At 44.2% G+C, this 26423-nt stretch overlaps 1 protein-coding gene across 1 annotated transcript; it reads right to left on the reverse strand.

Annotated features, from left to right (window-relative positions):
* Positions 1–479: 479 nt before the first annotated feature.
* Positions 480–25531, reverse strand: LOC134544769 (uncharacterized; the record flags this gene model as incomplete). The annotated part of the gene is made up of 3 exons (XM_063388511.1): positions 480–592; positions 24998–25345; positions 25434–25531. Coding segments are annotated over 3 exons (559 nt in total), but the record flags the coding sequence as incomplete, so codon positions are not given.
* Positions 25532–26423: the final 892 nt, after the last annotated feature.

The following is a 26423-nucleotide window of genomic DNA, read 5'->3' on the forward strand; positions in this document are numbered from 1 at the left end:
CATCCATGGCGTCTGTTACCTCCTCCGAAAGACCTCTCGCGTCAACACCCCCTTCCGCTGACACAACTACGTTTCGCATTAATACATCCCGCGCCTTGAATTGAACAAATCTATTTAATCCGAATTGAAATGGTGCCGCTTCGCCATTAACCAACGCGTACAACAATCTCAGAGATTTGTTGAGCGCATCCGAAGAACAGGTTATTACAGCAGCTTTATCGAAAAACTCAGAGTTTGGTAATTCGTTTCGCGCGTTGATTAATAGTAAAACTCGCGATCGTATTCGAGGCCAAAACGCCTCGATAACCGGGACAGGCGGTCCCTTCTCCATTCTAATACTACGGCTGTTTTCCGATTCGGAAATCGCGTCCACCCTCAAAAATTCCAACCGCCTTAACGTGATGGCCGTTGCTACGATAACTAATATAGCGATCATGATATCGTATAGGGCACGGTTGGGATGTTGTAACAATCCCGACTTGAGATCTACTCCCACGCTATATTGTACCAAAGCGGACAGCTGGGCGGCATATTTACCGGGGATCTGGAACTGCCGGTTGGCGGGCGCATCTGTGATCTGCTTGAGCCGTACCTGCGCAAATTTGTCGGGATAAAGACGTTTCAATGTTTGCAGCACGCTGGATAAGTAATTTGGAGAAGGTGCTCTGCCGCCTTTCAAAACTGAATTTTTTAGTTTTTGCACGACCACCTGAACGCTATCGCGGTCTGGATATATTTTGTGTCTCGCCAGGAATCTTTGGTGCGATGTGATTACTTTAACGAGCGACCTAGATGCACCAATTGGTATATCCATTAAATAGATGTTAATTGTATGTATTCGGATTGTGCTGGCCTTTGGGTGTCGTAACGTGAGAATGTTGGCGAAAATCGATCTTAACACTTAATCTACTCATTTGCGCCTTTCCCTTACGATCGGAGTAACGAATCCGTTTGTGTAGAAAAAAATGGCGAATCATATAGTTATTGACGAATTCGTCACCAAGGAACTCAAAGTTCCGCGTACGGTGGCGATCACGGAGTCAGATGCCGCCCATAAAACGAACTGCAAAGTATTGAGGTGTTTCGGGCCGCGCTATTTAGTAGCATTTACTGATGGAGCGCTGTACAAAATCTACGACAAAGATCATAAAAGTATCTCTGCACCCAAGATCGAACGTCGTATTACGGAAATATTTGAATCTGCATTTCCCCAAAAGCCGACCGTAATCGAGATATTTCCCGGCACCACACGTATATTGGCATCGGATATTCTGATGTTGGAAGGGAAAATGGTACATCTACAAGCGTATAGACTTCGCTTGGAGCAATTACAAACGGTTTTGAAACCAAGAGGTAAGCTGGTGTGTGCAACTCCAAATTCGGATACGACCGACCTCATCAACGCGCCTCCGTCAAATTCTAGACAAATGGTTGTTTTGAGGAGCCTGGACGAGTTTTCCAGCTTCATGGTCAATCATGTGGTCACCAAAGCCACCTCCACCAAACGCTTCGTCTGCGTAGGCGAGACCCTTTTTACCAGGGATAAGGTGGCCGTGTTGAAACGAGATCCTTTTGTCCACAATATGCAAACTCCGGTCGGTCTACAGAGATTATTGCTGACCACGATAGCGAGCAATCTGAAGAAACCAATCCAAGTGGACGCCATCAAATTTGAAGACGACAAAAAATACCGTCTGGATATACTGAACGAGATTAAAGAAAACTATTTGGATGATTATGCAGCCGGTGAACGTGTAGAAGTAAAATATGCTGTCGAAGATAAAGGGTATTTGATCGCCTATTATAATCCCAAAAAATCTCATTCCCCACCTTTTCACATATTTGGCATAGTGAAGAAATTGTCCGCTGAGGTTGATAAATCACCTGCACAGCGGGACGATATTGAAAAGATGATAGTTTGGGATAATCAAGCTTTCAAGGAAAAGTGCGAAAGCTTGGTTATATTCAACAATGCGGTAATAGTAGATGTTGACGAAAAAAGTAAATTGGCACGAGAAAATATAATAAATACCACTGCTACTGTCGTTTCACAATACTCGCTTTCGATGCTTCGGGATTTGCCAGATCCACTGTCCATGGTTAGCACGCGACCACTGTCGTCGCCACTACTCTGCAACGATTCGAAGCTCATGCGGGCATTGAGAACCGTCAACGAATTCGTTACCTCAGTTTCCGTAGGTTTAGATGATTCTCAGTTGGTTTCTTCTGGATTTAGAGGACTACATGCACTCGATGAAATAGTCAACGCCGCGCTAACGGCAAAATTACTTCCTCTGGGCGGAAAACGGAAATTGGGAGAAGTTCGTGAGTCAATAGTACCGTATAAAAAACTGAGACAATCGGAGTAAGTAGACGCGTACTCTAATTTTTTTTTATGTTAGAATGGACTACTACTCATTTGGATTCTTCTGGTCTCTATTTGGATTAGCATTTGCGTTGCTGGGCTTCCTTGTAAATGGTCTATTTCCATTTTTAACACCCTTGAAATGTTCTGACTACCAGGATGATCATATAGCGGTTATTGCCGAAGGGTGATGAAATTCACGATCAATTCGTGATTTTAGTGTTCATATGTAGCACAAATGGCTATTTTTTTGACGTGCACAATCTCAAATTCGTGAATTTGCGTTCGTACATCATGTAGAATCGCAAATTCATGAATTTGCGTTCGTGTACCGTGCACAATCGCAAATTCGTGAATTTGCGTTCGTACATCATGTAGAATCGCAAATTCATGAATTTGCGTTCGTGTACCGTGCACAATCGCAAATTCGTGAATTTGCGTTCGTACATCATGTAGAATCGCAAATTCATGAATTTGCGTTCGTGTACCGTGCACAATTTTTGCGTTCGTACATCATGTAGAATCGCAAATTCATGAATTTGCGTTCGTGTACCGTGCACCAATCGCAAATTCGTGAATTTGCGTTCGTGCACCGTGCACAATCGCAATTTCAAGAATTTGCGTTTGTACATCATAAAAAAATTCATTTCTTGTTTCGCAGTCGAGAAGATAGAAGCGTCGTCAAAATCGATACGATCCAAACAATTATCAAAATAGCTATTCCACCACTTTTTATCTGTTCAATTGTGAGGTTTATAGTCCAAGGAAGGGCTGGCTGCGGCACCGATCGGGCATAATATACTAAGCTTCCTCAGCGGGACCCATTGTTAAGGTTTGTGTATTGGGAAAAAATAAGGACTGGGCGAGTCAAATCTAAAGTTTTCATTTGTGTTATTACTCGACTGCGTTCGAAAGCATTTACCCAAAGTAGTGGGCCCATAGCCTGACCCAGAATACGTTGGCGGTAAGTGGGATCTCGAATGGTATAGCAAGGCGCATCATCGATATATTCATATCGCCAAGCGGTGGTTGGTATTCCCACATCAACTATATCGTTCGCGCCAATCTTCATTTAGTATCCGGAACAAGTGGTGGTAAACCAACTGCAAAATATTCATCCAATTCCGACTACGTGCACAATCGGTTAAGTATGGGGCGTTTATAATGACGAACTTTGTCGGCCAATTAGATATGAGGGCTCTTATGATGTTCGGGCGCGGATTCCAGTCGCAGATCTTTGGTTTGATCTATTAACGAAGGTAAGGGTGGGGAGCCTTAGATCTATAGGTGAAATTTGCCGTGAATTAGTAGAATCCACTTTGCGCGCGAGCATCATCTCGGTGGGTGGAAACGATCGCAGAGCGGCTCCTAATGCTTTTGTCGAATTGATACTTAATCGTTGACCAAGAAGGTTTCGTCCCGCTTCCGCCAAAGTGGAAGCATCCGAGAAATCTATGCTGCCGTACAAAGAGTACTCGCTTGTGCAGATTTGATGAGGAGTCGGCGAAGTCTGCATCTCGACGAAGTAAGAGGTCGACATTGCTTTGAGCAAATTAATGAGGCGGCCATCCTTGTATCCGACCGATACTAGACTTCGAATCAAGACCCGATGGTCCCAGTAAAGAATGGGCTTCCCTCATCTTCAGCGATCTGCCGGTATTTATTTCGTACGACAATCCGCATATTAAAATATGAATACACGGATTTGGAATCTGATGGGTCAAAGTTAGTTACATAATACAAAGCACGCTCGCATTCTGATGGTATAAACATTAGAGAATCGGATACTTCCAACAACTCCCAATAAGTCATATTGGTATCGAAGAGGCTTACCGCGCGATCTACAGCGGCTACGAGTTCCGAAGAGGGTATTTCCCGTATACATCCCACGCTCGACGATGAAAACGCCATTGTCGCCTATGCTAATTTTCCACCCTCTGAACCAAGGGGAAACTAGTTATTATCGCCACGTTGGTAGCCACGCATCCCGAACCATCGGTTAACGTTGTCTATACCTCCAGACACTATTTTCGGATATTGGGAAAATAATGATCTCACGGTCGAGGCATCGAGATAGCCCGAACAACCGCCGACTCCCGTGCTTTGTATAGATCGTTGCGCGCTATTTATTTGTAGGTTACATTCCAATATTTCGGGAACGGATGCGTTTATATTTTGTAGCTCGAAAAATGTAAGCAGAGCCCAAACTATCAAGAAGTTGGCCTATTATCATCGTGGTTTGATCTTCCGTTTCCAGCTGCGAGAACTGGTCTCGGGCTTCATCTAAATTACGGGCTAGTCCTGGGAATTCATCCTTGAGCGTGTTATTCAATCCGTTCAAGGAATTCGATAACGAGAGGGCTACTGAATAATTTTGATAATCGAGTGCGAGTCTTCTACTCAATGCGTATATGAGCATTCTCAGAGAAGTTAGACCACCATCTCTATAAATGGAGATCAGTTCTGTCGCTGGTATACCCAAGGCAGCCGATATCAAAGTAAGGGTCTCGTTTTCCAAATCGACGGGAGAAGAATTTGTATCGTTAGAAACCACCCAACCCACCGGGGAATTTTCGCAATTGATCTCATCTTGAGGTGGAGCTATAACTTCACAATTCGCGCGAGGTTCGTCGTCGAGTTCTGAAATTATTCCAAATAACTTCAGGTTGTGTACGGCGCTTGATAATTTGAAAATGCAACCAAGTTTACGCCACAATTCGAAGTTGTGTAATACTTCTTCTACGGTGCTCGATTCGAATGCCGCATCCACGGTCGTCAGTACCGAACTGGTCAAATCCCCATCGTCGAGATAGGCTGCATTGTTCAACATCACTAAAGTTCTAAACACCGATTCGTCCGATAGCGAAATGTTTACCCATGGTAATATCGAAGAAGCGTCTAAAGTCATAATGATTCGAATAAATCACTCATTACTCGATTCTCTTGATTAGTCGTATTATAATGCGTCACAGTGGTGTATTCGCTTCGGTGTCTCATAAAACGACGCAATTCTGAAGGCGGTAACCGCGTAATGAGTATTGAACCCATAATTTTTCGTATTGATTGAATCCCTAAGGTTCCGACGGGCGCGCCTTGCGGCAATTTCCTAGCCGCCCATGCTCTCAGCGTTTGATTTATGGTAGATCTTTGGTAGGCAATCAATTTGTTTCCGCGTTTCGGAAATAGTCTTTGTATGTGTGGAAGAACTGAATCGAATATGGCTCGATTTACCAACACGATTATTGACCTCGCTCTCTTTTTTGTTTTTATGGGAATGGGTCTTCCCATCTGCAATAGCGGCAAGTGTTCCTTGTGCAATCTTAGTATCTCCGATCCGCGCAAGCTGGTACTCAGAACCAATGCAATCACCAAGCAAACGGCTACTTCGGGCGTTTGGCTTCGAGCAGTTTTTAATATCGAACCAGATTCTAAAACTATACTTCGGATCGCATTCTCCTGATCATCGTTAAGGTACGTTGAACGAGATGCATTCAAAGACGCAAAATCTTCTTCGCTAAAAATTTTGTTCCCAGAAATTTTATTCAATGCATAACCTAATCTAATCGCTGTAGACCTAGAAAATTTACCGTTGGTAAGACGAGCGAGAATCACCCCTGCGTTTCCTTCGGGATCATTTACAAACGCATCCAAATCATTTGAGAATATCTTTTTCAGATAAGCATTGGTGGCGGTCGTGAATTCGTTAGGAAATGCTAAATCTTTAAAACATTCTCGGCTCATCTCTAAAAATCTATGATGAGATTTACGTTCAGTGGAATACAAGCCAAGTACAATGTTCTTTCTTATTCTCTATCTAGTTATCGTTGGGGAAGCCCATTTTACGGAGGTGCCCTGTACGGAATATGGGGAGGTTTTGGTATGCAGCGGAACGGAGGGTCTTCACAATCAATTTGGATGCTCCTTCAAGTCGCTAAGAACCAAATCCGTTGACGCAGAATTTGCACACATAAATGACTTGGTTATAGCGTTTCACTCTTGTTATCCCAGGACACATACAATTTCCCTTTCTGGAAACAGCATCAAAAAAATTACCGCAGAAATCTTCGCCAACTCTTCTAGTTTGACCAAAGTAATTTTGTCATACAACCCACTGGATCACATCGATAAAGATAGCTTTTTGGGTACAAACTTGGAGTACCTGGATGTATCTTTTACTCAACTTGCGACCAAATCTCGTGAACCCCTATTGCTGGGAAGAGGATACTTGAAGATTCTGTACGCCACCCGCACAAGCATCGCGACCGATCTGGAAGCGCTGCGTATAATGCGATGTGAAGGGAGAATTCACTTCACCAATGAAGAAGACGACGTTGAACAACACGAAATGATAGACTGCTTAAATGGCCTGGTTAGTAAAGCCGCAATTCCGGGCGAGTGCCTGTGGTCAACAAACGGGCAACCTACTTGCTACGATCAGAGTTATATTCCGTGCGTCGGTCGTTCTACTCAAGAATTGACACTAACTTCCAATATGCTAGAAGATCTTTCGCCAAACGATTTAGGCTGCTATCCGAATTTGAAGAAATTGCGTATCCCGAGTGGCCAAGTGAAATCCATCGGCTCTGCAACATTCAATAATAATCTTCTATTAACCGAGCTGGATCTGTCATACAACCCAGTAACCGATATTGATGCGGATGTATTTGTGCATCTTCCAATGCTAAAAATTCTGATTTTGCGCGGAACCAAATTATCAGAGTTGAATATAAAATCATCCAGCCTCGAAAAATTAGACATAAGCAAAACCAGAATTCGCGAACCGGACGATGTTTCATTAAAGCTATTACCTTCATTGACACATTTAGATATTTCGGAGAACCAACTGACTCGATTAGGCCCAATTCCCGACTTGTCCAAATTAGTTTTTCTTTACGCTTGCCATAATCGGTTTTCGGATTGTTGCGGAAGAAATAAAAGGCACTGCGGGAGTGGACTTGTTTTGAATATAAATGAAGCGTATATATGTTGCGGCGAACAAGCGGACTGTGATGAGCCGCTAACGGAATGGGACGAATTTGTATGTATTTTATTTCTTATCGCATCAATTGTTTGCACGTTGGTATTTTTGTTCAGATATTCCACCACAGAAAGATATAGCAAAATAAAAAAATAACATTAAAGCAATTTTTTATGTGCTATACCGAATCGATTGGATCAACACTTGGATGTTGGAAATTTGATTGGAGAGGTGTTGGAGCGTGGTGTACGTTCTCCGTATTCAATTTGTAATGACTTGGATGATTTTATAATAAACTATTTTTTGTTCTCTATTCTATTGAATTTGTCGACGTTTGTGCACCATGCGCGAACGCAAATTCATGAATTTGCGATTGTGCACGGTACACGAACGCAAATTCACGAATTTGCGATTGTGCACGGTACACGAACGCAAATTCACGAATTTGCGATTGTGCACGGTACACGAACGCAAATTTACGAATTTGCGAATTTACAAGATGTACGAACGCAAATTTACGAATTTGCGATTGTGCACGGTGCACGAACGCAAATTCATGAATTTGCGAATTTACAAGATGTACGAACGCAAATTTACGAATTTGCGATTGTGCACGGTGCACGAACGCAAATTCATGAATTTGCGAATTTACAAGATGTACGAACGCAAATTTACGAATTTGCGATTGTGCACGGTGCACGAACGCAAATTCATGAATTTGCGAATTTACAAGATGTACGAACGCAAATTCGTGAATTTGCGATTCTACATCATGTACGAACGCAAATTCACGAATTTGCGATTGTGCACGATGCACAAACACAAATTCATGAATTTGCGAATTTACAAGATGTACGAACGCAAATTCATGAATTTGCGATTCTACATGATACCAAAATAAAAAAATAACATTAAAGCAATTTTTTATGTGCTATAGCGAATCGATTACCCAAAGCGCCCGAGGCCAGGTTCGTCGGCCCAAGATACTCATCTTGGGTAGATCCTATGGTATTTAAATCCAATGAAACAGTACCACATTTATTTCCAAAATTAGTCAAAGCCGTTCCCAAGCAAGGGGGAAGATTGTTGATGGCCAAATAATCCGAGTTAACAGTAAAGCAATCGTAAGGTTGTTGACTCTTTCCTTCTAGCGTCTCGCGAAAGCAACTCGTACAAGTACTTTTCACATCCGAAGAGTTTAAATTTTTGACGCGCGTAACAGCGGAATCGCCGCAATCACAACTCCATCCGGTAGCGCTGACATTTGCACCCACTGTACGATGAGCTCTGTAGATTGTGTTCGTGCAAGGATCCCGTAATGGATGAAACCTATTCAGTGGGTGTGGCAACCACGCATTTCCATCTTGATCGTCTCCAAATTTGCATCTGAATCGGTACTGACCATCTGCAAGTAATTCATCCTCGTTAGTCATCTCCACAGTACTAGGGTCTACCGCTTCGTTTCGATTATAATCCCATAATACCCCGCCTGTATCGTATGCAGCATCGGAACATGCAACAATCCTATCACCCGTCGATCCACCAAATAAATTAGGATACTTTGTACGACACGTGGTTCCCGAGAGTGTTGCTACCACGTAGGTAGTCCTAAGGTTACAATTTGGTGGATTTATTATGCACCAAACTCCCGAGGTGAGTCTAGTTCCTCTGTGATAATATTCGTCGGCATCGCTGATTTGTACGACCGTACCATTTGACCCACAAGCAGTCTTACAGGTTAATTCTAGAGCAGGAGTATATTCTTGCGCCAGCCACACCGCAGAGTCTTGGCATTTTTGGACATTTTGAACGTCGGCATTGTTAGTTTCCAGAGTTACAGAGGGTAGATTTTGTAACGCATTCGCATTTATCAGTTTGGATAGCTCTTCATCTGCCAATGCCGCATCTAATTTGGATACGTAGGCCGTGTATGAAGTGAGATCGACGCGTGGTAGAGATATCATAATTATTAACACTATACACAAAATGGCAGACAATATTGTCACACCCCACGACACCGGCCATCCCGACATTATACCTGACGATGTGACTGATGCCTACATCCGAGAATTAATGATAGCTTATGTAAAACGTGACAAGTACGCTATGTCTTTCTTGAAAAATAAAAGTAAAGTTGACATAAATGAAGTAATTAATTTTCATCAAGTTTCTACAGCTGCCGCACCAACAGTCACCTTGATACGCATTGGTAAAAACATCGTGAAGGGTTCCTTGAAAATGGCCAAAGGAAAATTCATTAAACAATTCCCAGTATTAGACTACCTGAAGCCCGAAAATATCGACACGCAAGTTTCCGAAAGTGAGTACATGGCAATTCTTAATTCGTCGAAAAATAAAAGTAAAAAACCCGCAAATTTGTGGGTGACTGTGGGAATGAACATGCTGATGCAGTTGTTTAGCGATTCTATAGGTGCTCTGGCCACATCAGTGGAAGAGAGTAAGAAAGAATCTGAATTTGAAATCGATTATTCGTCATTAAATCCGCAACAACAACAGATCTCCGACTCTGTCCCACCTTCAGCGGACCCACCCTCAATCGTTGCCTTTGAACCCGAACAACCAAACGAAATAACTCTGGCCCAAGTTGAAAACACCTACACCCCCCCCTCCGAAGAGACATTACGTGATCTTTTGAAGACTAAGAAATGGGAAGATTTGCCAGTAGTAGATCCTTATTCCCTTCTGAAAATCAAAAATGCTGCTGATGAGGCAGTCGTAAGTGAGGGAGAACCCGAACGCAAACCCTCGGATGAAGAATCATCATCCTCGTCCATTTCGGCATTTTCTGATCTGGAAGATGAAATGGAAAGAGGGGTTCCGGATGGGGATAAAGAACGTGTGTCTGACGTTGATGCTGGCACGAAAAATGTTGTACCAGAAATTCAATTTGGGAAAAAGCGTAAACGTCGCTATAAGCCGGATATGGTTGGTGTGACGAAAAAAATCAAGCAAATAGACAACACACCCGATGATATTTCATAAATATACATTATTACAGGACGTGAAATTATTAACTCGAAAGTAAACTACGATCATGCATTTATTCACCATTACGGCAGCTGCGACCACGGCAATGATGCTATTTGCCGCACTTGCCCAGGAATCAGTAGTAATATCGTGCACCGAATGGAACGGAAGAAATGCATACTATTGCATTGAAGGAGAATTCGACAACATTTCTGGGGATTCGATATCACAATGGTTTAAATCCCATGGTGGGCAAAAAATATCTCTTTTACCCATCAGACTACTGGATCCTGAATCTAAAGATGATTTAACTATAAATTTATTGTTTGATGAACCATATTTGGTGAATTACATGGGATGTGGAGGTGTTAAAATTAGATATCCAGTAAACATATCAAAAAGTTATCACCTCGATTGTGACTCGTGCGTAAAATATACTAGTTTTGTACCCACAATCTGCTGTGGTCTGTGCGTTTGCCTCAAGGATGGGAAAATAACGTTTGCCAATAGAGATAAATCAATTTTTATTTAAACCCAATACAATCAACTTAAACTAAATCCATCAACTACAACCTCGTGAGGACCGAATCCTCCAACCAAGCTGCGCTGCATGATTACTCTGACATCCCTCTCGTTGTCCAGCGAGTAAACGTGTCGTCGCTTTAGTCCAGAAAATTTTTGATGCAAATGTTCGTCGATGGGACAGCATATGCCCTCGGCTTCGAAGCTCAGACGCCTGTCGTAATCGGTGGCTGGTTCCAAATCGTCCGCCATTCGCCTGAGGGTGCGTTGCGGATCTGCGCCGCTCAACGCCTCGATTGGCGTTGTCCAATTCCCCCGTCGCTTCAAATTGTCGACGTTCATCAAGAGGGTCGCTAATGTAACGTACACCACCAAGCTTTGAGCGTCGGTCTTTGTCTCTATGGACAAATCGTTCGTGTTCTGCATGTAGCAGAAATAGAAGGCCAAGATGTTAGAAAAGCTGGTGGGTTTGTCGCAAATCTTTTTGATTTCTTTACAATCCGAACAAAAAACAATTCTTTCCACATGATCGTCGTTTTGCAAATGATGAAGTATACTTCGCCATTTGGGATTCTTCACGTACACCTCAACGATGCTTTCCGATAACCAAACATGTGCAGCCACATCGGACACCAGTCTCATACCGCTCACGATTCGGTCGTCCCTCTTTTTTTTCGACACTATTCGAACCCACTTTGGATCTTTTGCTTTCGAATATAAAATATCAGCTTGAAGTTGCGGCGTGAATGGTACGTCAAACGTTTCTTCTTCCTTGGTTCGTAGACGTTTGACATTCAAAACAGCTTGCGATTTTTCGCTTTGAAGCCTCACGCTGCAATGTACGCCGAGTGGATGAACATCGGCGTTCTCCAGATTATTTTTGGACGACATCAATACACGAACAGCAGACACATTTCCACATTCCCCGAGACCCGCACTCGTCGGTTGCCAATTGAACCAGGAATCGGAATGATACGACATTGCCCAAGTCAATTCGCGGCAAGATGTTGGAAAGTTGCTCCCAGGCCCCGCGACCAGTCGATCGTACCACCGTTGAAGAGTTTGCATTCGCTCCAAGTTAGTGTTATTTTTCTTCACCGTCTCGGTCTTCTTCTTCTCGAAGTTCTGGATGGCCGTATCCATCGGGGCCGAAAAATAAAAGTGGTTTCTTGGCCGGTGGCGGATGATGTGTTTCGTCGTCTGGTTGCACCACTTTCAAGGCGTTAAGATTTGGCACCAAAATAGCAATATCCGTTTCTTGTACAAAATTAAAAGTGAATCTGTATCGCACGGCAGAGTATATACCGATGTGTAGTTTCCAATCTAAATTATACAATGAGCTGTAGCCACGCCTTGCCGCATCGAGTAGAATCAAATGCTTGATGACTGCACCCAATTCCGGTTTCGGCAATCCCAGTATGTAGATTGGGATGGGTACGGTATGATCTGCCTGCATCTTGTATCTAAATACACGCAGGTTCCTTAATAATATTAAGTAAAAACGCTTCCCCCACCTTGTGCGGCTTGGACACTACGACTTCGCGAACTTTGTACCAATCTTAAGACGACGGCCAATACGATCGCGACCACTATTATCACCGCAGCCCAAATGGCTATGGTTCTGATAGATCCGGAACCGCCCGAAGCTCCAGATAAGCTTCCCGTTATCGAATCTAGGACAGATGTGCCGGCTGCCGTGGCAGCCTCGACCAAGGTGTCGGCGATGGTGGAGTTTGTAACACATTGAATGGTATAATTTGCCGCGAGGCCCTCGGCCGCACAATATTCCGGTGTGCCCAGTCCGGCGGAGGGGTCGCAACCCACGCACCCCGATGTTTTATTTGCCAACGTACAAAGGTCCGTAGAAAAATCGGAGGCGGTCAAGGAGTTGGCCAAGGAATTTAGGTCGCTCAATTGTTGTCCGGTCAAGGATAGTGGATTCGTGTTTGAATCTGTTAGAGTCACACCGACTTCGGTTGTGATTCGCGTCGCGAGCGCCGTGTTAGTCAAAGATTGCCTACCGGCCAAATACGCGTTATAGCCAAGCGTGCCTAAGATTGCAGACGCGCACGCGGTTACGCCGGTGGACAGATCCGTACTACCGCACGATCTGCCGGTAATTTTACATGCTGTGGTTTTGTTATTAACCGTTTGGACTAGATAGCATCCGTTTCTTGACTTTGTGGCAGCATTCAGTTGGTCCCACAATGTCGCCGCGACCACCACGCCAAAGCCTACAAATACTCCGGTGACCACTGCACCTTTGGATGCTTCGACTATTTTGGTCCAAGCGTTCTCAACTTTTGCCTTGCCCGCCGGCGTCAAGGATGCTTCCAGTTCCGCTCCGGTGGTTCTGGCCGGTATCGCCACATCTGGATTTGCTGTGCGAGCGCTGCTCGCGCGCGTTTGTATCGAGTCTACGAAAATATCGGGGGTTTGGTTGCGAATCAGAGATTTGAAGCTCGACTCTTGGGCCGCGCTTAGCGTGTTGCTCACACGCATGCCTGATAAGGCATTTCTTAAGTTACCACGACGTATTTCACGTTCTACAGATCGAGTGGGGACCCCATTTACAGTCACCACGCCCAAAGTATCGATGTAGGGAAGTGCGCGAAATGCACCGTCTACGGTGCTCAAGGAGCTATTCACCAAGCGTAGGTCACTAATCGCCCCGCCTACGTTTGCGGTTGCGTGACTGGCTTTTCTCCATTTCGCAAGAAGATCCATAACTTTCTTGGTTCGAGAGTCGGAGCTTTGCCGCTATTGAATGGTTTAATCAAAAATGCCAAAAGAACGTACAAAAACAGACAAGATAAGAACCCTATCCCTAGCATTCTGATACACGCAATATTCGCATCAAATTATTTGCTTTTTGTCGCTTGTCATGATACGGGTCGATATATGGGCTATCATCATAGTCGTGGTTTGCATTGCAATTATATACTATTCGGCCAAGCTGTTGGGTGCACCCCAATTGCCGGCCAACCGCGCAGTCCAACTGTTCAATGCTCTCCCCAACAAATCCGGAGAAGATGTTTCAGCCTTCACCGCCGGTCGCGTTTCCGCAGAGGGTTCGTTCATCGTTTATCGTAGAAACAACGAGAGTGGCGCTTATGAGAAAGCCATCGAAAAGTCTCCCGTTAATTTGGACGGAACCGAGTACAGTGCGGGTGATCATGGGTTTCTTGAATCTGAAAATGAACAAGGATTCCGTTTACGAGGTATCGAACCTTCAATTCTTTGTCCCGATCAATGGAGGTGGAATACGCAAACTCAAAGATGCGAGGTTGTAGGACTGTGCGAAGGAAAAGCCAGCGGGACAATCGCCGGTCTCAACCGGTATAATTTTGACCAAATATTCAATAGATCCACCGTCACATCAAAGTTCCACCCGAGAGTCTACGCGATTTGTGATGGTAATGGTGGAATTTCGAAATTAGATTATTGTACGGGATATTCGATTTTCGATGAGTCGAAAGATGGAACGCTGTATTCCAGCGGACAGAACCCTTGCCTGACATACGACCGATGTGAAGACCTGGTAGCGGGGAGCACATTTCAAGGGGCAGCCCAAAATTCTAACCAATACTACCAGTGTGAGGATGGTGTAAGCGTAGCCAAGACTTGTCCGGATGGGTTGGTCTTCGATACCTCTGTTGGAGGTTGTCTGACGGTCGATCCTTGTCTCGGATTGGCTGATGGAACTCAAATTTCCTACGATTCCACATCCTTCGTTACCTGCAGCGGCGGTAGGTCTGTCCGCACATCTTGTGTAAACGGAACGACTGTTGGCACCTCCGGCACCGTGGAATGTGTTACATCGGCTTGCGTTGATACCCCTCGATTAACCACCTCCAACTCCAGCCGTTGGTTCACTTACAACGACGGCGGTGTTTATTGTGTTTCCAATCAACCTTCCACGGTAAACTGCGGAAGCGCAAATGTGGAATCAATAAGTCACCCCCAACGACTCGATGCTTACACACAAGGCCTCGAATCATTTTTACGATGAAACTATAACTAGGTGGAACTCTATTGCTACCATCAGCAACGGGACCATAACATGCACCGAGATTACAAGTATATCGGATCAACCCGAACCCTCAGACAAGACGGTGTACGCTTCTTATGCTGATTTTGTACAACAAGAATCGTGGAACTTTTGGGATGACCGGATAGCAGAATCCGCGCCGATATATTATAATTACTTTGGTCAGATTTTATACTTGGAGAGCGACAACGGCGTAGCCACAACAATCGGAAACGCATCTAATTATATGCCTCTCCTCAGTAGTTCATCTACCCCGATTACATTTACATCCTCACAGGCTTATGAATCGACCGTCGATAGCATTCTTGGCGTTTTAGACGTCACGGTACGAATAGGCGACTACGAATCGCTCGACGACGCAGACGAGAAATTACTTTGCTGCTATTGCTACGCAATTAAATCCGTCAATGACAACGTATCTAGGATGTTGGTTTCATCTAAAGATGGGTTACAATTTCTAATTTTCGATGTTCCTTCGTCGTTGTTATATAATCCGCTATTGATGCAAATCGGGTATTATGTTGAGCGTAGTGACATACCCTACAATTCCTGGCCATCTGCCTCCAATGCCGTTATTCCCGAAGAAACGGGACTATACGCTAGAGGAACCACTATAACCGGGGACAAAAGGATAGTGGAGGGAAGCAGCTTGGTAACAGAACACTGGGTCTCGTTATTACAGGTACCAGCTAGCCAATCGCTGGTCGGCAACATAGCCCTCGTCGGGACAATTGCTCGGACCACTTGGGACGTGGCATCCGCGTCTGCAACTTGGGCGACGGCAGAAGCGTCGACCGAATTTAACGCAACCGCGTCTGATTTGGATCCCGTCACTTTATCAGAATGGAAGATATACTCTTGAACGGAGGAAGATTGGCACCCAAGAATCGGGAAGAAATAGTACGAATATTTAACGAGGCGCTGCCGATGTTATTGAAACTCCTATGGTGGCCGCTGCCTCCGAGATTACGGCAAATCGAAGAACAGGTGGATTATCGCGGATTGGTCATTAGATTCTCGTGCGGCATATTGAAGCTTCCGTATAATAACAAAACCCCCGTGTCAGAATACGCGGCTGCCGAAACGCTCAAAGTCACAAAACACGTGGGTAGTGCAGACTTGTGGAATCATAGATTATGGAATTGGCTTCATGCTTCATCGATATTAATCACTAACAGAACTCAAACCATTCAATTTGCATCGGTGATGCAAAACTTGCATTTTATTCTGCCCTGTCCCACTTGTTATGTGAATTACTTGAATCATGACATTTCTAGTATTGTTATAGAAAGATTGTTGGATGGAAAAGATCCGGCTTTAATTCTATTCAATCTCCACAATATTGTAAACGTTTCCAAGGCAATACCCACCCCACCATTTTCACTGGAAGCATTCATAAAAAAATACGATCTTTATGTCGTCTCAAATAGATGAAACAGCAGCCGAAGTTCGGTCTCAAAAGAATCACGATGAGTTGTATCTCGAGTATTTAAATCGAACATTTGGTTCAACCAGCATGCTAGTTATTGGCTTTGTGATAGCTGTATTTACAACATTATTTTTGCTTTATGTGTCAATTGTCGGTACTGCAATGTTCGCAACGAACGGAAGACAAACCAAGAAGACCAGTTCCCGCAGCATTGGAGGAGTAAATGGTACCGTTATAATCAATCCAGCACATTGACATAGGGCTGCACGTCTACACCGAGGGCGTGTGCAGAATTTAGTATTTCCTCTTGTAGCAGCAACATTGCGCTCACGATTTGCGTCATCGAGGGGCCGATGAGTTCAATATTCACCGGGCTGGGCGTGTAATTGTATGACATGTAATCATTATTTTGAGCCAATTTCCATTGTTGTTCAGACAGGTTGCACACGTCCACGTAGTTTGTAAAATCTAATTTTTTATCATCTACCCAATCCGAAGTTACAGAAACTGTCGCATTAGATAGCTGGAACGCCGACGTCGCACTGTTGATTTTTATACAAAGTTTTAGTAGGGTTAATATGCGACTCCGCAGCGTATCACCATTTACCGTCGGGTACGGAGTTGCAATCGTTGTAAAGTAAGATTTTAGCATTTCATCCATTTCTATTAATGTGGTTTTGTTGTGTTCTTCTGCGTAGGCCGAAAAGACAGTACTATCGGAAAGACGGTGTATTACGCCCAAATCTCCGAAATTTGCGCCGCTCTTGTTTCCTATAGATATGATCAAGTCAATAAATGCCGGTTCGAAAAGTTTCGGATCCGTGTCGTAAAGTTTTTGAAGCAAAGGATTGAGCGTTTTATTATTAGCCGTCAATCTTTGATAGTTTGCTGCAGAACTCAATTCAGGTGAACATGGATCCATCTCGTAATTACACAGTCGCAAACGCTACTGATTCTACGCTTCCTCCTCTACCTCCAGATATTCTAGATGTAATCTCCGAATCCAAATGGGTCTGGTTCAGAGCCGTGTCTTACCGTTTCGATCCGCCAATAAGTGTGCGTACGCTTTACGAATTGACTCAAGAGGGAAATATTCTTGTTTTTGCCTATCGGGCATTCGTTGAGGAAATATATTCCCTATCCAGAACTGTTGTTTTATTTGGATTCGTGCCGGCAGTGGATTGGTCGTACCGCACATGGTTCGAATCTCATTATTGGACGTCCGCCGAAACCCTTCGAGAATGCCCGGATAGCACCATACAACGGTACGTACCCTTCAGACTACTCCTCACGTTGACACCCACCATCAGTTTTTGTTCCCTATGTGGAGAAAGTTTATTTTACACGGAACTTTATTGTGTGTGTCAAGCAGAAACTTTCTCGGAGGATTTAAAAATCGAAGTAGAAAAGCCGGCAGTTCAACTGCTATCCTTGCGAAAAATAGCCACAGAATTTACACCACCGCCGGAAGCCGAAAGAGGACCGAGTAAACGAATATCCAACCCCTTTAAACTCAAGCGGCGATCACGGAAACATTCTCAACAGGTCAACAAGGCGGCGTAGGCGGATAGATATTTCTTATTTTATGAGCGTCCCAAAAACAAGGTTGTTCATTCACTACCATCAGTGAAAACACCTCGCCCTCGCCACCCAGGTCCGAGCATTCGATAGCGATTCCGCGATCTCTAAAGCACCAGTTTCCCCAGCCCAATAACTTCATGTTGGACGCTAGTTCTCGACGCAAAGCCACCGTGTTGTAAAATAATTTTCTCGTAACGCGTTGGCTTTGGACCAGCGCTCCATCCAAGCGGTAGATGGGAGCTTCTGCTGTCACGATTAAATTCTGTGAAAAGAGCGCGTTCGATGTTGGCGTGTTACCGTCAAAATAATAAAATGTATAGTTATTTTTTCCGTCACCAAAAATCGTAGCTCGTCTTTGTAAAAAACTCTGAGAACGAAGGTGTTCGGGAACATTATTCTTGATGGGTGGGCCTATTATAGTGTGCGCATACCCGTCAAATGGTGTTTGTGCGGGAAAGTTGATAGAGTTTTCAAATATGAAAGAATTTATATAGTTGTTCGATAAGATTTGATAGTCACCAACTCTGGAACAACTCCAGATGGTCGCCATGTTTCTTAATACCACTGTTACGCTGATTCTACTCGTTATAGTGATAATCGTAATTTATCTCGCGTATAACCCCAGATGGCTTGTTCAGCGAGCTTTGAGTAGATGGCCCACTCCAGATATAGATCTATTAACGGGATACGAAAAAAATGCATTCACATTCCACAGCGAAACCCCCTCTTATTCAGGCCAATGTTCGTTATACGTTCCCGAAAACAAGTTGCTCGGTGACTTCGATACCATCATTCTTGATGTTCCGGGTGGCGCATTCGTGAAATCCAACCCCAGCCCGAGCATATACGAGCATCTTTCTGTCAAAATACCGATCCTGTCTGTGACTTATCCAACGCTCTTCAAATATAAACTCGAAGATATGATCACGTATCTGGACAATTTACTTACCGCAACAGAATCAACTTTTGACAAAAAAATTATCATCATCGCACAATCTGCAGGAGCGTACATTGCTGCGCTAACGCTCAAGAAAGGACATCAGAAAGTGGAAGCCTTCATCACTTTGTGCGGATACTTTGGTCCCTCCACCGTTACCAATCCCCTAATCAACGCCTTGACTAACACGTACCTCACGGGTTGGTCGGATAAGCCGCAAAATAACGTATCCGCACTTAGATCTGACCTACGGGTTTATATATACACGGGAACTAATGATTTCCTAAAATCATCTTCTTTGAAGTTTGGAGAGCTATGTTCGCCTATTAGTCTGAAACAGTTTCAGGGATCTCATTTATTTTTCTACGATCCAATTCAAGGATCGGAGTTGTACGACGATATTTCGACCGTCATAGCATCTATCACGGCGTCAGGTGTTGTTACTTCAGCTGTACCCAGCAAGACCCCGCGTCACCAAATCGTAGAATAATGGCGAGCACTCGGCGTGTGCGCGCTTTACTGTTGTCGCCGGTACCAACGTGAGGGAGTCTGTACATGTACAGTCGGTAATTTCGGGAAATTTGGTTAGATAATTTATCGTCACCGGCGTGGTGGTCTGATTGAGACACATTTTGTTCAGCGTTGACGAAATGGCAATTCCCGGGTCCACGGACTTGCAACTATATACATAGCGCCCAAATGCTACATCACCCTCTAGAAAAGCCAAAATTCCCTTTGCCGGATCGCAGGGATTGTTCGGTGAGGAAAATACCAAGTTTTGTTGACCGCAGACTCCGCGGACGCACGAGACCCCGGAAACATTTGAACAGGCTTGTGCACAATCCGCATCCGTCCAACAATATACCTGTTCTCTGTTACAGTTCCTGGTTGAGCGAGATGTTAGGGCACCAGTAATTGCACTTGCGATAGTGTTTTCTTTTCGATTGTCGTTAATGATTTCGTATTTTATTCGTAAAGTGATTATTACTAAAATAATGGCGAAAAATAACACTACACCAAACCACGCGTAATGCATTCTTTATCAATTTATGTGCTTACAACGACCGATGCTTAAGGCCGCTGTACATTTCATATTCATTTTGCAGAAATATAATAAGATTATGGAGCACAACAAATATAATTAGACTCATCCTTATATGAAAGGTTACTATACTACACACAAGTGTGGCCACTACCAGCGTCGATACGATTACCTGAGAACTGACTGGAAACTTTCCGGATAACCATAGAGATAATGTTTCGCAATTAATGTAGGGATAGAACCACGCATTTTCCAAATGATAAGACGCTCTGACCAATTTCTTTTTACATTCGTCGCAGGTCGCAAAAAGGCCCGAATATTCTATAATCTACCGTGTGACCCAGCTGGTGGTAGCAACCGCCCTTGTATCTGCCGGGGTGCAAATTCTAAATCCATAGACGGAATTCGAAGAAAATAGTGTTGATAAACGTTATTGCTTTTTTTGAGCGTTCTAGCGCATATCTCTATCATGTCGATGTCAGCGTCATCGATATTTTTACCAGGCCTCACGGTTGTGCTTTGTGATTCTGAAGGGTTCCCGTCATGTTCTTCCATGCCTTCCGCCGAAGTTTTGGCCAATGAGTTTCCAATTATTAGTCTTGATCCTCAGGATATAATATCTCTGTCACAACTGAATATCGGACAATCCGTAGTTTTTGTAAAGAGGACGTTAAAGTAGTTTATTTCGTAGCATACGATAAAATACAAATGCCCGCACCCTCCTTTACTGAATATTGATTTGGTTATTATCATTCTTATTATAGCCCACAAAATAAAGAATTTGCAAACTACAATTGTTTTAGAAAATGATTATTCGTTCACTAGGATATACGAGAGAACATCGACGCGCATGTTGAGATACCGAAACCTCAAAACAGCTTTGGCAGCCAACCAGATTGATATGAATACGTTGACTTTGGTTTAAATGTTGACGATATCACGGGTGGCCACCGCATCTGCTTTAGACAATACTTTGGCATTTCCAGCTCAGGTAGATTGTGAGAATCACTCCGATGGCGTCAGCCACCTCCACCAACTCCCCCGAAAAATTCCGATTGCGATGACCTTATTGCGTGGCTTGAAACCGCTACAAAATTTCGTGACAATGTACAAAGACTGTTGCGTGATAAAATAAACGACACCAAGATGCAGTGGGAAAATTATGTAAGACAAGTTCCAACGTTCGCTGGTCCCGTAACGCCCGAGGCCTTCAAGTTGACCAATGGTCGATTCAGAGGTCAGATTAATAGATTGACTAGAAATAGTGAATATTTGGCAACCAGCATCAGAGATGGGGTTGAGTTGGGGGAAAGGGTTATATCTCTTTATGCGCGCACTGGTGAAAATAAAACGCAAAACGCACCAGCGGTAGGCGATGCCCAATTAAACGAGTTATTGAGAGCAAGAAGTTCGGAACGGCAACTAGATCGTGCCATACTCAGATTTAACACATTTTCGGGACAATTTTCGGAATTTTCAGACACGCTAAGAAATACCAAAGTTCTTTTATATCCGGGCTCAACAATCCACCAACATACCTAGAATTCGATCCTTTCAGCAGCTCGAGAGCTGGGTCGACTGTAAATCCCGCTTTACTTCAGGCTGCCATTGACTCTGTCATAAAAAATAGCCCCGGCGATTCGTCTTAATGAGAGGCCCCCGCCTTGAATTTACCACGGATAAGGGCGGCACCATTCGAGTTGGAGAGACGAAGACGATCTGTGGATGGGTGAAGTTGAACCCCAAGCGGAAAGAGCACCGGACGTCAGAGAAGTAAACATGGAGAGAGAAGATTTGGGCATAGACGTTGCGCTATATACCAGGGTTGCAACATATCTTCTGGCACCTCTGCAAAATGCTGACATCAGACAACGTTGGTTGAGAATTTCGTTGATACATTAAACAACACATCGGCTACTCGAGCGGAGCCTCTAATTTTGGCTGGCAAGATTGCTCCTAGAGAACCAAGCAGTGCGCTAAATCGTTACTTCTCGTGGAGTGCAGGTGGAAGAGCATACGAAAATCCCCCTGCCAAACGAGGATGCTGTAAACGTAACATTATTTGAACAGTATTTACAGAGGCTTCTAAGTGAGGTCGGTGGGGCACCTTTCGGCACAATACTTCGAAGGGCAGAAGCAGAAGAGTCTGGGTAGACATATTTATTATTAATAAGCTTAAATAACCGACTTAAATTCAATGAACAATTTAAATTCAATGAACAAATGGAACCTTTTTCGTGAAATTTGAACAGTAAAGCAGCATCTTGTGTGCAAGCACTGTTTGGCGTTGTTGATAATCTGCCATTAACGTTTTTTATCACAAAGCACACCGGCTTTGGTATGTATTAATTTTTTTAATAAATGTAGGCCCACCACACACCTGTAGTGCGTTTCAAACTAGTATGCAGCCGTATAAATTTGCAATGTTGGTCGCTGAATACATCAATTATTTTATCTCCACTTTTTACGATTCCGTACACCTCCCGCGCGTTAAAATAGGTTTCTATAATTGTCCTGGGCCGATTGCGTTGAATTCACCGCTTTCAAGCCGTCGATGAGGCGCACAAGATGTGATTCTTTGTCGAGAGACATGTTTCCTTCTCTGATTTGTTCGAAATGCAAGCTTTTCTGTATGCGTTATACGGGAACTCGGATCCTTATCCCTGATGTCGTATCTTGATGATTTGAGAGATTAGCTTGTACCTTCGGGGAGATTTGTCGAATTCGAAGATGTTAAAATTAAGTAGCGATAAGAACACATTGAATTCATCGTTTCTTGTCCACGGGAATATCTGTCGTCTTTCTTTTTTTATGTCGTCCAGCCACGAGTTGAAGAGCGAGAACGAAGTTTTGGGCAGGTCACCCTTTACTATCTCCATCTCGAACGGCGAGGTTTAGTGGGTGTTTGGCAAAAAATGACAGCATATCAAAAAATGTAGAAAAATCATGATCCGGGAAATCGGCAGGTATTGCGAGGACATTATTTTTTCTTACGTACTCTGGAATATTGCAGCAAACAGCCACAAATTCAATGTATTTTCTTCTGGCGGCGCCTCGGGGTGTAGGTCTTCGCCGGTGTTGGTAGTGTTGGGGCGTTTAATTTTCTTCGGACCCCATATGTCCATTAGCGTGCATTGGCGCTTCATCCTTAGCGAGAATCGACCAATCCACCTCTGTTTTTCCGATCGACCTCAGAAATTTGTTTGCCCTAACGAAATGGCCGCAGCCGGCAAAACCACCGCGTCGGTTGAGCGGTGAAGGATGAGCTGCTTTTAAAATTAAGTGCTTCTTGCTTGTCGAGCAAAGTGAAGACAACGCCGTCTGCGCCGCGCGGCCCCAAAACATGAACACGGTACCGTTGCTTTTCCTCACCACCTCCTTGATGATGTGTGAAAACTATAGGTTCCCCAGCCGATATGCCGATGCGAGTTAGGTTCACCCAATGCGCAGGTCGTTGTTAGATTAATCAATAAAACTCCCTGAACCGCCCAATTTTCGAGAGAATTATTATTCCGGTCAACTTGGAATTTAGATGATGCGACTTCTTCTAAAATTACACGCAGGCTCGCCGGGTCGCTTGGCAGCGCGGCAGCTAAATGCCAGGCCATCAGCCACTCCCTCCCCCGGGATACGGATCCTGCCCGACAATCACCACCTTTACATCTCGAGGGTCTCCGACGAGCTCGAGTGGTCGCCAAATGTCTTCTGCACGTGGTACCCAATTGGATAACGAGGCAAGTTTGGCGCATACGCCGTTCGCCAAACAGCGTGTATTGGAAGTTGGATCTATCCAATTGATTGGCGGATTTGGTATGTCACCGCCGTTGCCCTTGGATCTGGCTAGAATAAACTTTTTCATCGCGGGAAATCACAATTTAATGCTATGTTGTCTAGAGTGGAAAAAACCCCAACTACCGAGTTGCAAAGAGAGAAAATGACAATAGGCCTACCAAAATAGCGGCAATGATGCATCCTATCCACACTCCCAGAACAAGGCAGGCACAAAAGACTCCCGCCATGATGAGCAAGGCCGTGGGCCCAGTTTTATAGAAAGTTAAACGTCTCGCGTGAACTTTCTCGAATTCATGCAATTCTTCGGGTGAATATAATTTCGTCTTGGCGATCGTTTCGTCGAAGGAGGGTGCCGTTTCGTTCGAAATTTCATCCCCCTTGTCGATTCTGGTGCCATCGGCATTCACATCTAGCGATGACAAATATTCGTATATATAAGGCAACGTCCTCGATGGAAGTAACTGCCAATTTCCTGCTGCCCGAGTATCAGGTTGGCCAAGGTGAAGAAAGGCAAACTCCACCTCCACCGAACCTAATTGTTGTTTTAAAGCGAATTCGGATTGCTCCACCAACTGAGGCAGCAATTCTTTGGGATACTTGCTGTTGAACCCCAAAGGGGTCCCAAAAACCCAACACGAGATCAAAAATTGCAACGATGATCAATATCCACCCCACCACACTGGCGGCACCCGCAACCAACTTTGCAGCGGCCGCAGCGAATTTTGCGGCAATATTTGTTAAAGTTTTTCACAACCGTGTTCGAGATGACCGTCAGCATCGAGCTACGCAGTACGTTGGTGAAGAGTGTATTGGACATCCCGACGAGCACCGTGCCTATCTTGGGTAATATCGTGTCGGCGGAAAACTTCAACACCCGAACTAATATCGCCGCCACGGCATCGGGAAGCATGCTGAGTCCCCAGGTCCGCCAAACCATCAACGGTTGTAAACTGATCTACAAGCCCGTTGATGATACCCATCAAAATCTCTTCCGCAGACTGCTGTGATGCACGCGGGTTGCCGCAAGTTAGAAAATGTCGTGTAGAGTTCCTTTGCTTCGGATCGTTCGGGGGGACGTCAATACTAACGTCGTTTCGTCCAAAGATAAGTCGGGATCGGGTAGAATAAATGACGTATTGATATCCTCACTCCATCCTTTTACCGTCCATACATTATCTATGCTGGGAACGGGTCCCAGGTCTGGTTGAATAAACGTGGAACCAGTAACTAATTTTTGAATGCCAGCACGAACATATTTTATTATACTCTCACCGACCACAGCATTGGCTAAACGCATCCAGATGCTTGTTACACAATTTTTTTGCGCCGCGCTCCATTCGTCGAAAAACGAGTCACAGTATGATTTGTTATACTCGTAAGATAATCCGGACGTGGTCAAGGGATTTTCAGGACCTAGATTGAAGCCTACGGGTAAATCGTTCACTCGCGATTCGTATCGCTGTGAAGATCTATACAGCGGGTGTTCCATCCACGAAGTTATGGACGGAAGTATGATACATTTCCCGTTGCGGAATTTCGTATTCACCATTTGAGTTTTTGCTTCCCCATCGTTATATTCAAACCTTTTTCGAGAGATTAAAACATGCAGGTTGACACTGAAGTTGGAAATTATCAGCATCCCCGATTCTGTAATACGAAGCTTCTTCCGTCACACCGCAAATACCGTCGGCTTTTGCAGAATTGCATGATATTTTATTACACGCAGTTTCGCCAATCTTAATTTTCACCTTTATGGCCCTTTGCGCAAAATTGTTCGGGTAGTAATAATCCGTAGTTCGGTCTGCTTGGCCAATTGCCACCTCTAGGTGCGACGCTAAATGTGGAGCTGCGGTGTGCAATTTTTTCAGAACCAACAACGACAAACGTTGATTGGCGTAAATATTTGCATAATTTCTGTCCGCCGTTGTATACATTATATCGCAAACGATCAACTCGCGGTTGCTAGAAATTAAGAACACTTAAACAATGGCGCTTTCGGAAATCTCCAAGGAAGTATACGCATCCCTTCTGGATATCAGATGCGGTAAAGCGAAAACTCTCAAATGCAGAAAAATTTTGTACGGCAACAAGAATTGTGTGGTGAGATCCAAATGGCCGTGTAAAGAAGTCGAGGAATTTTGCAACATCATAACACCGTTATTTGATGTTACATTAACGAGGATTCCTTTCCTGTGTTGGTCACCTCTGGAATTTTCTTGGTTTGCATTCGTAGAATGCGGGAAATTATTTGCATCAGATTCGCCTCTGGATGCTTTGGTGGAAATTGGATGCCCTCAAGAGATTGCCGAATCGGTCAACTTTGCTTTCCATTCCCTGCGCGCGGACCCGTTGCGGAAATTTTACAAGCTGGCCAAAAACCTGTCTCTACCATGGTCTCCCAATACTCTGGTATTGTTGGAGAAAAGACGTTTGGATATTGAGAAAGGTCAAATTAAAAATGAAATAGGAGAACGATTAGATCATTATTTTCCCATCGAACAACTCAGAGCGTTGATAGGATTCTTTGGCCGCGATGTGGTAAATCTCGACGATATTCCAAAATTCAACAACATTTTCGAAAACAGATTGCTACGCAGCGGTACAGTTCCTCAACTTGATGGCACCGCATGCACCGGAAAATCCACTGTGCTATCCCACGTCTCCGAGACGTACGAATTGGAATCCGGCTTGCGGAAACATCGTCAAGACCACGCACATAGGCTCCTTTAAATCCAAAG

This window comes from Bacillus rossius, unplaced genomic scaffold (genome assembly GCF_032445375.1).
Source record: "Bacillus rossius redtenbacheri isolate Brsri unplaced genomic scaffold, Brsri_v3 Brsri_v3_scf495, whole genome shotgun sequence".
NCBI classification, from domain to species: domain Eukaryota; kingdom Metazoa; phylum Arthropoda; class Insecta; order Phasmatodea; family Bacillidae; genus Bacillus; species Bacillus rossius.